Consider the following 12,020-nt stretch of genomic DNA (forward strand, 5'->3'; position numbering starts at 1 on the left):
AGCGAGTGGAGGCGGGGGGAGCTGTTGGGCAAAGTTGGGTAATGCAAGTTGGGTGGAGGCGGAGAATTGGCAATCTCCGCGGCACTGACGAGGTGAAATAGGCGCGACCGTGCAACATTCTTGACAACATCACCACACATAACACCATGGTCGTACGTCGGCTGTATCCTTTCGAACCGATACCAGCTGACATCAGAAACTCCTCGTCCAGATTGGAATGGAGCGCGAGGGCGTGACGGACATTGTCCCCGAGGACGGGTACGAGTTCTTCTTCAATGTGGGTGTCCTTGTTATACCTCTAGCCAGCGACCACCTGTTCCATGAAATCTCGTGTAGCTCACATTGCTCACATCTGACACCAGGTAACATGCACCTCGTGCCGTGAGGAACACCCCAAGGCCATCTCGTTCAACCAGACCGAGGTACACGAGCTGAGTGGATCGCGCGGTAGCGCAAACTTTGTTTGGCGCTGTGGCAACTGCAAGGTATGTTCCAAATCCCATCTATCTGACTCCTAGCGTGAACAAAGTTGTTCCTTTGCCCCACCTGTGGCAAAGAGCATTGCTCCCCTCCCTTACTCTGCGGAGAACGGGCAGCTCGCCCCGTTCGTTGCGCTCGACTGCCGCGGCCTAGAGGTCACAAAGTTCCACTTTAGGGGTACGTGGAAGGCTGTTGGCGAGGAGAGTGGGGCCAAGTTTGAGGTCGACCTGGATGAAGGTGAGGATAGGTGGGACGATTATGATGAGGGCGCAGGAGTGCCCGTGTCGATTAGCGAGTTCCGGAGCGAGGTTAGGCGCGCTTAGAGTTTATATTTGCATGTTATCTATGAGAGTCTCCAAGTGTCTGATGCGCTAGATGTTACCTTGGCCCCACTGTGCGGCCTCGGCGGCGAGCTCGACAGCCGCTAGGCCCCAGTCCTCTCCGTGGTCTGGGGTTAGTTGATTGATTTGATCTGCTGCTCTGTTCCAGTCTTCACTAGTGTCTGTTCTCCGGGCTCGTCGCTCTCAAACACTCAATTCCGACTCCCACAGCCCCAGCCCCAGCTTCCCAGCTTCCCAGAGCCAACCCCGCCACCCCTTGTCCACCTGATCTCCCCAACACTCACTGTGTCCCTTGGTCCCCTTACGTCCAATGCCAGCACGCTCGAGCGCCTGGTCATCGGTAAGCGCAGTGAGGACACCAAACACGACCGGCGTGCCCGTGTCGAGCTGGACGCGCATGAGGCCGTGCGTCGTCGCGTCACAAATATACTCAAAGTGCATGGTCGAGCCCTTGATGAGTACGCCGATAGCAATGACGGCATCAAATTCGCGTGTCGCAGTCTTGGCCTTGTCGCCCACGGGCGTGGCTGAGCGCTCGTCGTCCACCAGCGAGAGGAGGTTAGTTGTGGAGATGAGGCTGGGCTCGGCCTTTGCGGCCTGCGCCTTCCCACCCTCGATGAGCCTGGTGTCAGCTATGGTGGAGACGGATTAGCTGAGGGGGCCGCGATGAGTGCGTGCGACGCCCACATGCAGGCTATGGGGCAACCCAGCGCAAGGATCCAGCCCAGCCCCATCCCACACAGACACCGATACCCACTTCTTGCAAGCAAAGGGCAGCTCGTAGCTTCCCGGCACAGTCTTGATGACAATGTTCTCGTCCTTGACACCCAGGGCCTTGAGCTTGTCCACGGCGCCCTGGACGAGCGCCTTGATGACATCGTCGTTCCAGCGCGCATGCACAATGGCGATACGGAACGCACTCCCGTCATGTGCCTTGGGCGGTGCACCGAGGCCCTTGATAGTCTTGTCCTCTGCCATGGTTGAATGTAGATTGTGAACAAGTCAAAGTCGAAATGAACATGAACGTTCACGTCACAGGGCCCGAAAGGGCCGGCATATCCAGGCTTTGTCACATGGAAGTCGCGTGGCTCCCCCCTTGCTTGCCCGGAGCTTGTCCATCAATGTACAAAGATCATGTTCCTCGCCGTTGTCTAGGAACAAGAGAATGAATGGCATACCTATGCATACCTGGCCCCGCATAGATAAGGCGGCTAGCATTGTCATATGCGGGGCGCAAGGGGCGCTACAATCTCTGTACGCGGTTGACATTGACGTCCGTGTCTACTCGCCCGCGCGGGCCAGTCTCGAGGAAGAGGTCGTGATTCCAAGCCACTTTCGAGTCCAACGACACGACTTGAATCTCACCCGCCATTATCCCGGCCGCTAATCTGCTCCTACTTTTACGACTCTCACTCTACCGGGGTTTCGGTAATTCGGGACCCTTCGGAAACAGTGGCTCAAGTGGCTATATCGGCTGATTTATTCCGCTTTGCAAAATGATTGGTTGATGGAAAGATGAACCGGTTGAGACAGCCGGGAGAGTTGAATGATCACGTCTTGTTGAAAAGGGCTGTACTTGTCAGTCATACCTTTTCCCAACAAACAACACCTCTCATCATGTCTTTTGCTCGCAGCTCTGCTCTCCGCGCCGCGCTCCGCACCGCCCCCCGCGCTTCGCGCTCGTACTCGCTCGCCGCCCGCGCGGTCGCCCCCAAGGCTGCCGGCGCCATGGTGTCGCGTATTGGCGTGAGTCACCAGTGGTTTTGATGATCATGGCTCGCAACGGTTGAATTCCAATTGCGCCGCTATCTTATCACAACCCGCAATATAGAGAAACGTTACTGACATTCAGGCCACCCGCGGTGTCAAGACCCTCGACTTTGCCGGCACCAAGGAGGTCGTCTACGAGCGTGCCGACTGGCCCCTCGACAAGCTCCAGGACTACTTTAAGAACGACACTCTTGCCATGATCGGCTACGGCTCGCAGGGCCACGGCCAGTCGCTCAACGCCCGTGACAACGGCCTCAACGTCATTGTTGGTGTCCGCAAGGGCGGCGAGTCGTGGAAGCAGGCTATCGAGGACGGTTGGGTTCCCGGAGAGACCCTCTTCGACATTCCCGAGGCTATCAACAAGGGTACCATTATCATGAACCTCCTCTCGGACGCTGCCCAGTCGTCGACTTGGCCCGAGATTGCCCCCCTCATCACCAAGGGCAAGACTCTTTACTTTGCCCACGGCTTCTCGGTCGTTTACAAGGAGGACACCAAGGTCGTTCCCCCCACCGACGTTGATGTCATCCTCGTCGCTCCCAAGGGTTCGGGCCGTACCGTCCGTACCCTCTTCCTCGAGGGCCGTGGCATCAACTCGTCGATCGCCGTCTTCCAGGACGTGACTGGCCACGCAAAGGAGAAGGCCATTGCCCTCGGTATCGCCGTCGGCTCGGGTTACCTCTACGAGACCACCTTTGAGAAGGAGGTCTACTCTGACCTCTACGGAGAGCGTGGTGTCCTCATGGGCGGTATCCAGGGCATGTTCCTTGCCCAGTACGAGGTCCTTCGCAAGAACGGCCACAGCCCGTCCGAGGCCTTCAACGAGACCGTCGAGGAGGCTACCCAGTCCCTCTTCCCCCTCATTGGCAAGTACGGCATGGACTACATGTACAACGCTTGCTCGACCACTGCTCGCCGTGGCGCCCTCGACTGGGCCCCCAAGTTCAAGGAGGCAAACCTTCCCGTCTTTGAGGCTCTCTACAAGTCGGTCCGTGACGGCTCCGAGACCCGTCGCTCGCTCGAGTTCAACTCGCGCAAGACTTACCGCGACGACCTCCAGAAGGAGCTCGACGAGATCGACAACCAGGAGATCTGGCGCGCCGGCAAGACTGTTCGTGGCCTCCGCCCCGACGCCCAGAAGGAGGACATCTAAGTCTCCCGTTTGATAGTCTAGCATCTCCCTCTACCATAAAAAGGACAGCGCGGCAGTTGTCATCTTGTATAACCATAGGCATGCAGTGGGGCAGCATTGGCTGCAGTAGCTCAACAAAGTTGCTGGGAAGGGTTCAAGCAAGGAGATGGTTGAGGCCGATCGGGAAAACGGACCGAGGGCGACTGACCTGCAAACTTGAGAAAGAGCCGCGGGCCACGGGTTTGCAGAAGCGCCAGCAACGGGGGGATTGTACACTACCCAGCTCCGCCAGCGCCTCCGCCTCTCGCAGGGTGGGCCAAGAGGCCCGATGTTCACGACATGCACGCCACCGCCACCGCCACCGCCACCTCGGCACCTTGGCTCCACGGAGTGCTGTACCTAGCTTCGGGGTGAATCACGGATTGCAGTGTGTGTGTATGCGAAATACCAAGACCCCATAAAGTGAGTGTCCAACTTGGCTGGTGTCCAAGTTGACTGTAGACTATGATTCTAGACTAGGCGACATCCACTGGCCAGCGTGGGGTGTGTGAGAAAGAGTGCGCCGAAAAGCGCCATCCAGCGGTAATATACATCAAGGGACCACCCATGTACAGTGCCGGCAGAGTCGTGTCAATGTCGTGTATGTGATTATGGGATGGAGAGCCACAAGCGTGATTACAGCTTGGGTCCAGCTCCTGCACCCCACTGTGGGTTGTACGTCGGTGGCAGGTCTTCAGGCTGGTTAGCGACCAAGTCGCGCTTGGGGAGCGGCCCGGCGTCCTCGTGCCGCCGGAATCCAGCGAGTGGCGGGTTGAGAGACGGCTGTCCGTCCTCGAACACGCGATTGTCTGGATTAGAGAGCGCAAGCTGCATCTTCATCGGCAGGCGCGAGGTCGAGGACTGTCCCGTGCCGTTCGACGTGCTTCTGTTGTCCCCGTTCGTAGGCGGGTACGTTGTGTAGGCCAAGGGCCCGTGTCCAGAGCTGCGGTCAACACAAGGCTGCGTGGCCGCCCAGTTGGTGCCAGTCGTGCCAGAGGTCATCGAGAGGCGCGGCGACGAGCCACTGTCGGTAGTGCCCCCCATGAACGGCGAAATGGTCGAGCCAAGGTCGTCGTCGGTGTAGCCGTACGACGCGTGTGTGCGATTGTCGCGCATCGAGTCTGGAGCCAACAGCCCGTCATGCCCCGTTCCCGGCTCGTAGAGGTTAACCGAACCAGACTTGCGACGAGCTTCTTTCTTCTTCTTGCGGTTTGCGATTAACGCACCGACCTGCCGCTTGCAGCAGCACCAGATGATAAGGGCCTGCAAGATTATCAGCGCGCCAACGCCGCCAACGACAATGCCAGCGATCGCACCCGGCGTCAGCGCCGACGACGCCGACGACCTCTCGGGCATAACAGTCTGAATGGCCGTCATTGTCACAACACCGCCGCCAGTGTGCGTTGTTGTTGTTTTCGACGTGCCGCTGGTCGAGGCAGTCGGCGATGGGTTCCAGGGCGGCACCGGGGTGGTGCTGGCGGTCGAGCCGTCCAAACATGTATTGTTGCCATCGGTGACGCGCATCACGTAGCTCGTGCCGCCTGTGACACCTCTCGAGTCCCAGGCAACATAGACAATCTCAGACCCAAGAGCAACATTGAGCGGGTACGCTTTCAGGATTAGCGTGCCTGTTACACAGCAAGCTGGGCTTGATCCCGTGACATCAACTCACAGATGCCATTGCCAAGGGTTGGAGCACCGCCAATGACCATGCCACTAGGGATGACACCAATGATGGTAACGGGAGCGACAAAGGCGCCTTGCCACGAGAATGAGACGGCCTGGCACTGCGGGAGTCTAACTTCCTCCTCGGAGTCCATTGGGTTGATGGCAAACCTGGGGTCAGCAACCGCGTTTTAGAGTGCCGTGGTGGTCATTGCTTGTGCGCAACGTCGGCAGGCCCGAGACACCCACGTCCATTGAACCTTGCCGTCGGTGCGCAGGCAGTCGCCTACGCCGGACGGACGCGACCCGACCGTGTACAGTTTGGACGCGCCACCAGTCTGCCGTTAGTTTGTGTTGGCATATTGACGCACTGCAAAGCCATTGGCGTCGGACATGACGAACACTACCTGGGATGAAGCGTTGACTGAGGGTCAGTGTTGCAAGCTGGGGCCACGGACAGGGTAACTGCTCCCACACGAATGCACCGCCGTTCTGGTTCACGGCCGAGTCCGGGACGGTCACGTTCACCGGCATGTCGAACACGCCTATTGCCACAATCTGGTAAGGAGGTGTGCCAGATGTAAAGTCGAACCGGACGTTGCCGCACTCGTTGACAGAGCTGTCGTCGACAATGAAGTTGAAGGCGGACGCTGTGCATGCGAGGAGGGCACACCCTCCCACCAGCGCTGTGAAGAGCATTGCGGTTGTTATTGGCTGGGGGAGGGGAAGAGGAGGAGAAGGAGGAGAAGCTGTGGAGATGAATGACTATTGAGTCAAGAGGAAGGTAAGGTAAGAAGTGGAAGAAGGATGAGAGACTAGTAGGGAGAGAGGGAGAGAGGGAGAGAGGGAGAATGTAAGCGTAACAGGTAAAGGCTTTGCTTGGCATATATCTCGACACACCTGACTAGCTGACTAGCCTGGCCTGGATGAATCAGGAATCAGGGTTTCAAGCTCAGAACGGTACAGTTACATTTATTAATCTCAGTCTCTCCCTTAGCTCCCTTCAAAGCTCCATTTTCCTATCCAGCAGTACATCAGACACCTAAAATATCCATTATAGAACAAGTCATCGCCTCAAGCCGAACCACCTTTTGCATTTCAATCCCTCTTAATGACATGACTCCACAGCCATCGGTTCATAATCGGAAGCCAACTCACGCCCTCTCATTCCAAAGATCAGCCGACCACCCGCCTTGAGCGTTGCGGTGCGGGAATTGAAGCGAGTTTTCGATGGTCTACTCGCTTTCGCCCATGCCGCCCACTGACGTAGTCCAGGAACACAAGCACAAGTCAACCCCAGGGAACCCAAGCTTACTGCCCCTAGTAGAGAGTAATAGAGACGAAACAAGGTCAGCGGAATAAAGCAAACAAGTTGGCGTCGTACATGTGAACCTGCTATAAATACTGAGGTGCTGTAATTCATGCTTAGCATAGCAGCGCGATGATTAATATACAATTTAGGTTCCGGGTGGCGTTGAATCGACTATTGGGACATCTAAAGCGTGGCGCGTTATTGATTAAAAGTGACAAGTATGGAGAGAGAAACTCGAGGACTTGTTACAGTACAATGTGGTTTGGTTTGGTGATTAGTTTCAAAGTCAAGATGGTTTGAAAGTGATAAATATACAGGTAGACTTGATTCATTCTTGACTCTTGTCGCAGGGAAAAAAGGCCTTGTGAACCTTGCCCACCCTACTTCCCTGATTCATGTTTCAGGTACAACACACCCTAACAATTCCCGGAGTCGCATCAATCTCCGAAACATCCAACTCATCTCGAACGCTGATGTGACAACTTGACAGCAGCCGTTTCTGCAATTTCTCCAACCACAAACAAGCACGGGTGCTAGAAATCAGAGGCATGATTCAGAACGTGTACAGTCATCACACGCAAGTGTACCCTGCTGCTGCAGGTGGTCCTGCTTGCTTAAATCGGCCCGCGTTTTGATGACCCTTTCGCCACATAGTCATGACAAAATCTCGGTTTTCAACAACACCAGTGGTGAAACGGTATCATGCGTCGTTGCCACCTTAGAAACGTCGACGCGGCGGGGGTTCGACTCCCTCCTGGTGTATGTTTTGTTGCTGGTTGCCGTGGGCACCGCGAGAGAGGCATTGAAAAGGAACTGAGGCTGTCTGGGGTAGCAGTCTCCTCTCGGCCACCTTGGAAGTTGCAGTAACAAGTACGTACATGAATGGTAATATGATGTATGAGATATGATAAGCCTGAAGCGTCCGTCTCCCTCGTCTTTCTTGTACCCTCCTCTCCATCTCCATACCCCCACCCCTTCTCGCCTCTACTCTCCCACCGCTGCCTAATCCTCCCCACCAGCCACACCCCTTCCCCTTTCCCGCGCATCCCAAACAATCCCCGGCCTCAACGGCGCGCTCATAGCCCGTCTCCGTGTCCTCGGAAGGAGCAATAAACTCGCCGCCTCCCAAATACCAGCCTCAGACTCGCTGTCAAGGCTAGCAGTGGAGAGGGCGTCATCGTCTTTGATAGCCAGTGCCGATAAATTCAGAGTGAGCGGTAAGGCTGGGAGCGGCCAGGGCGGTGGCGCGCCTGGGTCGGCAGACTCGTCCTCGCATGGTGGGAGGGGGATTGTGGGCCAGCATGGGGATCCGGCGGCGATATCAAAATCAAAGTCGTACTGGAACTCGGGCTTTTTGTCCTCCTCAATTCCCGGAGAGAAGCCAGTGAACGGAGAGAAGATGGTGGAGTTCGGGGAGGAGAGGGGAGAGGACGGCGTCGCCAAGGAGTAGACAGGAGCCTCAGTCAGGATTCCAAGGTCGACAGCCCCGCGGCGGGTCGACTCCGGCGTCTCCCTCTCGTCGGGGGGAAACGAGAGTGACAGAGAGTGAACATGGCACTGGCGTTTTGGGGAGGCTGGATCCGCCGGCGCGTCGTTGGGTCGTTTGCCGTTCATGGGAGTTGGTGGGTTGGGGCTTCCGTTATAGAGCTTGGCGATGTGGCTTTGACTTTAGTCGTCCGTCGCCTAAGTCCAGAAGGGAGCAAGTCAGAAGTCAGAGGGGGCTGTTTAGCTCTTGGAGAGTATTTGTACACTCTCGCCAACTTGGACAACATGCACCGTGCGTTCTTTGTCTTGCGCCACCCTGTGGCGCGCACGGTGACTCGATTGCCCTGGGGGGCTGGGGGGGTAGGGTGACATTGCTTTTATTGCAAGTATTGTTCTTCCTCTCGCAGGTCAGCACGCTATGATAGGATGTCAGCGAGACGAGAAGCTGAAAGATGCATGCGAGGGTGGTTGGTGATTGGAGCGGACATGAAGACATGAAGACATCCAGCCAGGCAGGTGATGGATTGAGCAATCGGGCATACCGAGACCAACCACCCCCCGAAGACGCACGGACTCGCGCGCACGGGCCCCGTATTCTGTTTTCCTGAGTATGAATAACGGTGTGCCAGCTTTCCAGAGAACTGGGCGTTCAGGCTGCGGCGTTACTGGTGCACGCGGGCGAACATGCATGGGGAGGTGCTCTTGACGATCGGGCGAGATGGGTGGATGGGACGCTGGGACACACGTTAATGGTAAGCCGGCCGAGGCCGCGCGGGGCCGAGCGGTGGCTGCCTCGTTCAGCCAGGACAGGAAAAGTCACGTCAGAGGGAGGTAAGTAATTCTGCGAGGCAGGGTGGTTGCATGAGAAAGAGGTTGATGTGGAGCGGGGATGACTAAATGACGAGTTAGAGGGCGCGAGTTGTGCTGCTCCAGCTGGTTATTTCAACTCGTTAAGATAAGCATCTGTTCAATTGACATGCTGATGGCATTCTGGGACGAAACCATTCGGCGAGCCGTGAGCCATGAGCGCGCTGCTTTACACGAGTGGCCCACATCCGCATTACTGCGTTGTACGCCCATCACGGACTGGCAGAAGCAGCTGTAGTTGTTTAGCTGTCGTGCGCCATCAGACCGGTTTCTGTCAATCCGCAGATGGCAGAGCCTACTCGGAATGGCGTCGGCCATCACCCTCAAGCCATCATCGAGCCAGCATGAACCTACTCGAGAACCCCAAACCCCAGCCCAGTCTCCCCCATCTTATCGCAATCATCGCGCTGTACGCATTATGCATCACTTAGTGGTGCATAATGGGCGGTTTGACAAGTTGACAAGTTGACATCTCGCTGTCTGTTGGTTGGCCCTTCCCTCAAAGGCGCCACGGGTCCAAATCTCCGAAACCCCACCCATCCCACTCTAGCTCACCACCCATCCCACTCCACCACCATCACTCCGCACACCATGTTCCTCGCCCGCGCCCTCCGTCCCGCTGCCCGTCCGCTTACCCGCGCATCGAGCGCGGTCGCCTTCAACAATGCCGACCTGACTCCGCGCGCCGCTGCGCCGGGACAGGCGCCAAACCGCGCAACTACCTGGTCCAAGGACCAGCAGCCTAAGGCGGACGCGTTCGACTCGGCACGCTTCGAGCAGGTTAACATGCCGCTTCAGCCGGACGGCCTGAGCGCTATGACGCTGTCGCAGGAGCAGCCGATTGTTATGGTTGCTAGCCGTACGGCTGTTTGTGATGGTGGTGAGTGCTGGGGGGAAGGGGGGAGGGTGTGCTCCTGGGAGTGGAGGAGACGGTGGTGTTTGGGTTGTGGTGAGGAGATAGCGTGAGGAGGGCCGAGGAGACGGATAGGAACGACGAGAGGGGCGAGCAGAAGGCCGAGGAGCAGCCGAAGTGGAGGATGGAGAGTGGGCGGGATGGGAGGAACGGTGTCGGGCCATTCCGAGAAGGCGGGGCCTGTCTCGGGAACCGGCGGCTATGAGATGATGATTCACTGGCGGCTCGGCGTGCAGGCTAGCGCAACGCTACGCCGGAGGCTGCCGACTGAAAGGGCCACCCGTGGGTCTGCAGACTGGTCTACCTTCTCTGCATCTGAGTGCTGTGCGCATCCGGCGCCCTACCGCCGCGACCCAGCACCATCCGACTGCCACACATCCAGTCCACATCGTGTGGCTGGTTTGCGCATGCAGAGTCTGTCGTGTGGGGGAGGTACACAGTTGCCCGCTCGGATTCGCTCTCGTCTGCCACCCTCTTGCCCCGTCCAACCTTCCCGAACTTGACCGCCACCGACCTCCAACTATCCCCTTGCTGTTCACGTTCTACCGAGCGCCAGCTTATTTCCTCGAGTCAAGCTGACACCAGGCGGCGGTCCCCTCGGCCACCCCAAGATCTTCATCAACCTGGACCTGCCAGGAGCTCGCACCTGTGGCTACTGGTGAGATATACAAGACGGAGGGAGCTGACACGCAGCGGTGCCCGGTATGAGCAGGAGCACCACCACTAGGGTATGCATAGTATTAGCGGTTCGCTGTGGATCTGCGAAGGGCAGACTGACCTCTGGCTTACCAGGCTGACAAGTGGTATCAGATCGGCTTTCCAGCCGAGATTGTGGTCATGAGAGAGTCTGAAACGGGCCGGAATGTAATGAACGTCGGCCGCAACCCCCATGTGCACGCAGTGCTTGCCTCCCATGGCTTCACGGTTCATACATACATGCTAATGTAGGTTCTTTACTGGGCGGTGCCATACTACACCACGGGCACGACGGGCACGCTGTACACGACATTCAACACCTCGATGAGGACGTTGCCGTTCAGTGCAAGCGCGGCTGCCGACAGGAGCCACGAGCTCACGTACGACACGTACCGGACATTGTGCACCGACACCCACTTCTCGACGAGCTCATCGACCTTCTTGTCATCAAGACTGTCCCCCTGCCGGGCCTTGGCTTCGAGTGCCATTATCTGGTTGTTGGTCGCCATGATGACTGCAAACGTGTATGGCACAATAGTCAGTCCGAGCACCGCCGACCCAAAGCCGAGCCGCTGGATCTCCACAGCTGGGTGCGTGAACGCCACGAGCGTGCCACAGATCGCGTTCAGGACGGCGCCGCCGACCGACCACGCCTGGTATAAGAGATGGGTTTGAGACAAAGAGATACAGTACCTTGGCGTTGTTGTAGTAGCCCATCCACGTCTTGACCTTGTCGGCAGCGGAGAGCTGGACGTCGGCGACCTTGCCGCGGATGTACGGGATCAGGCCGTACTGCGACATGCCGAGGTTGGAGAAGAGGACGTAGGACGAGGCCGTAGCCGAGCCGAAGAGGCCGATTGCTGCGAGCGTCGTGTTTGGCATGACTGCAGTTGGACGAGGTGAACGAGCTCAGAGAGGATGAGTTGAAGATGGCTTTACGGTGGCCTGTGTGCGTGAGGTGAGCTGTGGAGCGGTAATTAGGACACAGAGGAGAACGTCGTCGTGTCATGGGAAACTGCCCTCTTTATAAGACAACACTTTGTAGGTCTGTATTCTCGGTTAACCGAGGAGGACCGGGGTTGCCAGCCGATGAAGGTCATGACGGCATGATGATGATCCAGTAGATGTGCTCACGTGGGTTTGATTCCGTTCGACGTCGAAGTCGTAGTTGAGTATTCTAAAATGTCCAACGCGCGGTGGAGAGGGGTCAAGTTAGAGAGACGACAGTGACATATCTATCACCCTCATCACTCGTCTCATCTTCTACACCATTAACCAACCCTTCCCCCTTCCTCTTGCCTCCTTTCTACTTCCCCTTTG

At 57.2% G+C, this 12,020-nt stretch overlaps 7 protein-coding genes across 7 annotated transcripts; 3 read left to right on the forward strand and 4 right to left on the reverse strand.

The window, feature by feature from the left end:
- Positions 1-146: 146 nt before the first annotated feature.
- CcaverHIS019_0409470 (uncharacterized protein) lies at positions 147-803 on the forward strand (the record flags this gene model as incomplete). The annotated part of the gene is made up of 4 exons (XM_060600838.1): positions 147-152; positions 197-277; positions 363-485; positions 519-803. The coding sequence occupies 4 exons, from the start codon at positions 147-149 to the stop codon at positions 801-803; spliced, it is 495 nt and encodes a 164-aa protein (XP_060457392.1).
- A 48-nt stretch (positions 804-851) lies between these two features.
- Positions 852-1,799, reverse strand: RIB4 (uncharacterized protein; the record flags this gene model as incomplete). Its single annotated transcript, XM_060600839.1, has 3 exons — positions 852-928; positions 1,106-1,443; positions 1,579-1,799. 3 exons carry the CDS (start codon positions 1,797-1,799, stop codon positions 852-854), a joined length of 636 nt encoding a protein of 211 aa, XP_060457393.1.
- A 639-nt stretch (positions 1,800-2,438) lies between these two features.
- ILV5 (uncharacterized protein) lies at positions 2,439-3,744 on the forward strand (the record flags this gene model as incomplete). Its single annotated transcript, XM_060600840.1, has 2 exons — positions 2,439-2,567; positions 2,674-3,744. The coding sequence occupies 2 exons, from the start codon at positions 2,439-2,441 to the stop codon at positions 3,742-3,744; spliced, it is 1,200 nt and encodes a 399-aa protein (XP_060457394.1).
- Positions 3,745-4,398: 654 nt separating this feature from the next.
- CcaverHIS019_0409500 (uncharacterized protein) lies at positions 4,399-6,126 on the reverse strand (the record flags this gene model as incomplete). The annotated part of the gene is made up of 5 exons (XM_060600841.1): positions 4,399-5,372; positions 5,435-5,598; positions 5,677-5,765; positions 5,799-5,851; positions 5,886-6,126. The coding sequence occupies 5 exons, from the start codon at positions 6,124-6,126 to the stop codon at positions 4,399-4,401; spliced, it is 1,521 nt and encodes a 506-aa protein (XP_060457395.1).
- Positions 6,127-7,741: 1,615 nt separating this feature from the next.
- Positions 7,742-8,353, reverse strand: CcaverHIS019_0409510 (uncharacterized protein; the record flags this gene model as incomplete). Its single annotated transcript, XM_060600842.1, has 1 exon — positions 7,742-8,353. The coding sequence occupies one exon, from the start codon at positions 8,351-8,353 to the stop codon at positions 7,742-7,744; it is 612 nt and encodes a 203-aa protein (XP_060457396.1).
- Positions 8,354-9,682: 1,329 nt separating this feature from the next.
- CcaverHIS019_0409520 (uncharacterized protein) lies at positions 9,683-10,731 on the forward strand (the record flags this gene model as incomplete). The annotated part of the gene is made up of 3 exons (XM_060600843.1): positions 9,683-9,971; positions 10,590-10,662; positions 10,698-10,731. The coding sequence occupies 3 exons, from the start codon at positions 9,683-9,685 to the stop codon at positions 10,729-10,731; spliced, it is 396 nt and encodes a 131-aa protein (XP_060457397.1).
- Positions 10,732-10,975: 244 nt separating this feature from the next.
- On the reverse strand, positions 10,976-11,582 carry CcaverHIS019_0409530 (uncharacterized protein; the record flags this gene model as incomplete). Its single annotated transcript, XM_060600845.1, has 2 exons — positions 10,976-11,353; positions 11,394-11,582. 2 exons carry the CDS (start codon positions 11,580-11,582, stop codon positions 10,976-10,978), a joined length of 567 nt encoding a protein of 188 aa, XP_060457398.1.
- Positions 11,583-12,020: the final 438 nt, after the last annotated feature.

Source organism: Cutaneotrichosporon cavernicola (genome assembly GCF_030864355.1).
Source record: "Cutaneotrichosporon cavernicola HIS019 DNA, chromosome: 4".
In the NCBI taxonomy this organism is placed as follows: Eukaryota; Fungi; Basidiomycota; class Tremellomycetes; order Trichosporonales; family Trichosporonaceae; genus Cutaneotrichosporon; species Cutaneotrichosporon cavernicola.